General features: G+C 59.3%; 1 protein-coding gene across 1 annotated transcript; it reads right to left on the reverse strand.

The window, feature by feature from the left end:
• Positions 1-202: 202 nt before the first annotated feature.
• LOC138928664 (uncharacterized) lies at positions 203-2,619 on the reverse strand. Its single transcript, XM_070286096.1, has 2 exons — positions 1,215-2,619; positions 203-1,119 (listed from the first exon to the last, which is right to left on the reverse strand). The coding sequence occupies exons 1-2, from the start codon at positions 2,617-2,619 to the stop codon at positions 203-205; spliced, it is 2,322 nt and encodes a 773-aa protein (XP_070142197.1).
• Positions 2,620-3,248: the final 629 nt, after the last annotated feature.

Here is a 3,248-nt window from a genome sequence, read left to right on the forward strand (position 1 = left end):
GAGCACAATGCCTTTGTCCGCTCAGTGAATCCGGAGGTTGCAAGGGAGCCTTGCGCTCGAGATACCGCAGTACGCTCTCAGAGAAGGCGTAGTGAACGAGTCCGAGCGCGGGAACGATTAAATGATGCAGCATCTCATGCACTCTCCAGGCAGAACTCTGAGGAGCGACGACGACAGCAATCACAGGATACTGCGGCGCGGGCTACCTGGAGATGCGGCATCTATGGAACTCTGACCGCCTCTCCAGGTGGGAGCTCGAGCGGTAGGAGCGCTGATACCGACGCCTTGCCTTGATGCATTCCGATCTGGCCGCGGCGATCGTCTCGTTCCACCAGTACACAGAGTCCCTGTGGCGAGTGTGGGCGCGCTTGGCAGACATGCAGTCGTCGCATGCGGTCTGCAGTTGGATCATGGCAGACTCCGCCATCTGCTCTGCAGAGCCATTTACTTCCAACCTCTGCAAATGCTCTGCGAAGGCTTGGATGTCCAGTGTATCGGCCTTGTATCCCCTACGAGCTTGGGGAAGCCGCGGTGTGGGTTGCGCTCGCTCTATATCCAACGCGGTGATGATCGCCGCGTGGTCGCTCCCCGTATAGACATCGCTCAGGACCCAGGTGCACTGGCTAGCCCTGGAGCAGCTCACAAACGTGAGGTCGACCACCGAACTCGCCCCGGCTCTGCTGAAGGTGGGCTGTGCCCCGGTGTTGAGGAGTGTGACGTCTAGCGTGGAGAACGCCTCGAGGAGGGTCCTGCCTCTGGCATTGGTTAGGGAGCTGCCCCAGTCCACCGCCCAGGCGTTGAAGTCTCCGGCTATAAGGCACGGAGTGTGGCACCTTCCGTCTGCGGCTAGCCGATCCACGGCGTCACTAAAATCCTCGAAAGACATGCTCGGCGCCAGATAGACACTGAACATCCACCAGCCTGCCATCTTGGCACGCACGAAGCCTCTCTCCGAGCGTACGTCAGACAATCTCTTGGGAGTAATGCCGCATGACCACAGAGCAGCTTTGCCAGAGCTGTCCACCGCCCAGTAAGGGCCAGGGCCTACCCTGTACGGCTCACTGATAGCGGCAACATCGACACCGCGTTCTCGGATCGATTGCGACAGCAAATCGTGTGCTGACGCGCAGTGGTTCAGATTTAGTTGAACCACTATCATGCCCTTATTGTTTTGGCTGCTCTACGCGACGCCACCAAGGGGCAGTGGCGGCTACCCGCCTGGTGGTTCGTGTCGCTACGGTTCGACTCGGCGCAGCTAAAGCAGCGCGGACTGTTCTTGCAGGCGGCTATCTTATGCCCCTCCTGGCCACACCTGAAGCAGGAGCTGCTCCTGTCGGAGGTGCTGGTGCACCTGGCCGCAATGTGCCCTGTCTCCATGCAGCGGAAGCATCTGGGGCGAGATTCTATCCTCTTGATTCGGCATCTCGTCCAGCCGACTTTCACCCTCCCCAGACTATCTATGGAGCCAGCCATAGTCTCTGGGACGGAGAACATTGCCACCTGACCTCCACTTGCGAGGGAGCGGATGCTCTTGATGGTGACGGCACCAGGTGGGCAGTTAGCCTGTGAGGCGAGCTCTGCCGCAAGTTCCTCCCTGGTTACCAGCTCGTCCAGGTCCCGGATAAGGAATGTGGTCTGGGGTGACACCGTGCGGATCGGCACTCCTCCGCCCTTTGCCGTTTTCCTGACTCTGGATACCATATCCCCAACTCCTGCCATTCGGGAGTCCTTTGTGCGCGTGACCATGCTCAGGACCTCGCTGTAGGACATCTCCGCCGCTGGGGTTATGATGATCGCGTCATTTTTGCCCCTCTTACGGCCCTCTCGGCGCATGGTCGCTGACTGCGCCTTCGGTCCGGAGTCGCTGTCGACACGCTTCTGCGCTCTGCCGGCGTTTTGGGTGGGGGCCCTTGGTGGGGGGCGCGTGCTTGCGCGACCGACGGGGGTCGTACCAGGGTTACGGCTTGCGGGACGGGGACGACTTTTAGGAGCAGTCTGCGCTGATTTCTCCGCAGAGGGCCACGCCCAAATCATCGGTGAATCAGTCTGGCTCCATTGGTCTGCCACTGCGATGGCCTCAGCCCTGTCCTTGCCCTCGAGCAGCGAAAGCTCTTCCTGGAGCTCCTTAAGACGCGCAAAGGCATTCTTCATCGACTGGTTGATGCTTCGGACCTTCTGCTCGTTGACCTTGGCTAACAAGTCGTCCAGTATCAATCCCATCTCCTTGATCTGTGGCTTTGGCGCCTTGATCTTCTTGCGTGGGTGGGCCGCTACCGGGGGGCTAGGGGAGTCCCTTACTCTCTTTGAGGGTGGGGTTGACGAACTCGTCTCCCGACCGATGGGAACCAGGACTCTCTCCGGGTCTTGGCCAGTTGCCGTGGGGCCGCCGCTTGGTGGGGTCCTCTGCAACTTGGACCGCTTTTGGAAGGCTCCCAAGTCATTTGGATCATCACTTGTCGCTGTTAAAAGAGCGCCGGCCAAGTGGGCCGCCGGGGCTGCAGTGTGGGTTGGAATGTGGGTTACGGCCTCCAGAATCCGTGCCCTTGCCGCGGAGTCAACCAAGGGTGGATTTCCACATTTGTGGCTGCCACCTGGAGTAATAATGTTGTTACTCGACATTCCTTGTTTTTTGCATCTTAGCCCAATGCGGGGCTGCATTTTATACCTCCTGCCAGGTGGGTTAAAGACTGCCGGCCACTATGGCTCAGACGCAGACCAAGTAGCCGCCCAATGTGGGTCAGACGCTAGCTGGATTTGGAGTAGTGTGCAGCTGGTACCTGCTGCCAGGCTGGTTCCACTGCCGGCCACTATGGCGCAGACGCAGATCACGCAGCCGCCCAGTATGAGCAGACGCTGCGTGGATTCAGTTGATGTGTGTGGTGATCGCTTCCACCAGATCGGGACGACACGCGGCCTCCCTCGCTGGTCGAATATTTCCCTCCGACTACGTAATGTTGGGGGTTTATACCGCCCCGCCTCCGTCGCCAGAGCCCCTTTTTGGGTGTACCGCCAGGGCGGAGGGGATGGCAGTCAGTCAGATCCGTGACCTTTTCCACCATTTGGCCACGTGCGCGAGCCCCAACTTCGACGGAACATAGCCAAATTCCGACTCCTTGGCAAGGACTTCGGGCTGCAGCCCGGGAATGTATGCTACGCATTTCCGCAGCGATCGTTTGCTGAAGCTTGTAGCAAACAGCTTCTGTCACGTGTCAGGGTTTTTTACCCAATGGGTGGCGCTAATGTGCACA

Source organism: Drosophila kikkawai, chromosome 2L (genome assembly GCF_030179895.1).
Source record: "Drosophila kikkawai strain 14028-0561.14 chromosome 2L, DkikHiC1v2, whole genome shotgun sequence".
In the NCBI taxonomy this organism is placed as follows: Eukaryota; Metazoa; Arthropoda; class Insecta; order Diptera; family Drosophilidae; genus Drosophila; species Drosophila kikkawai.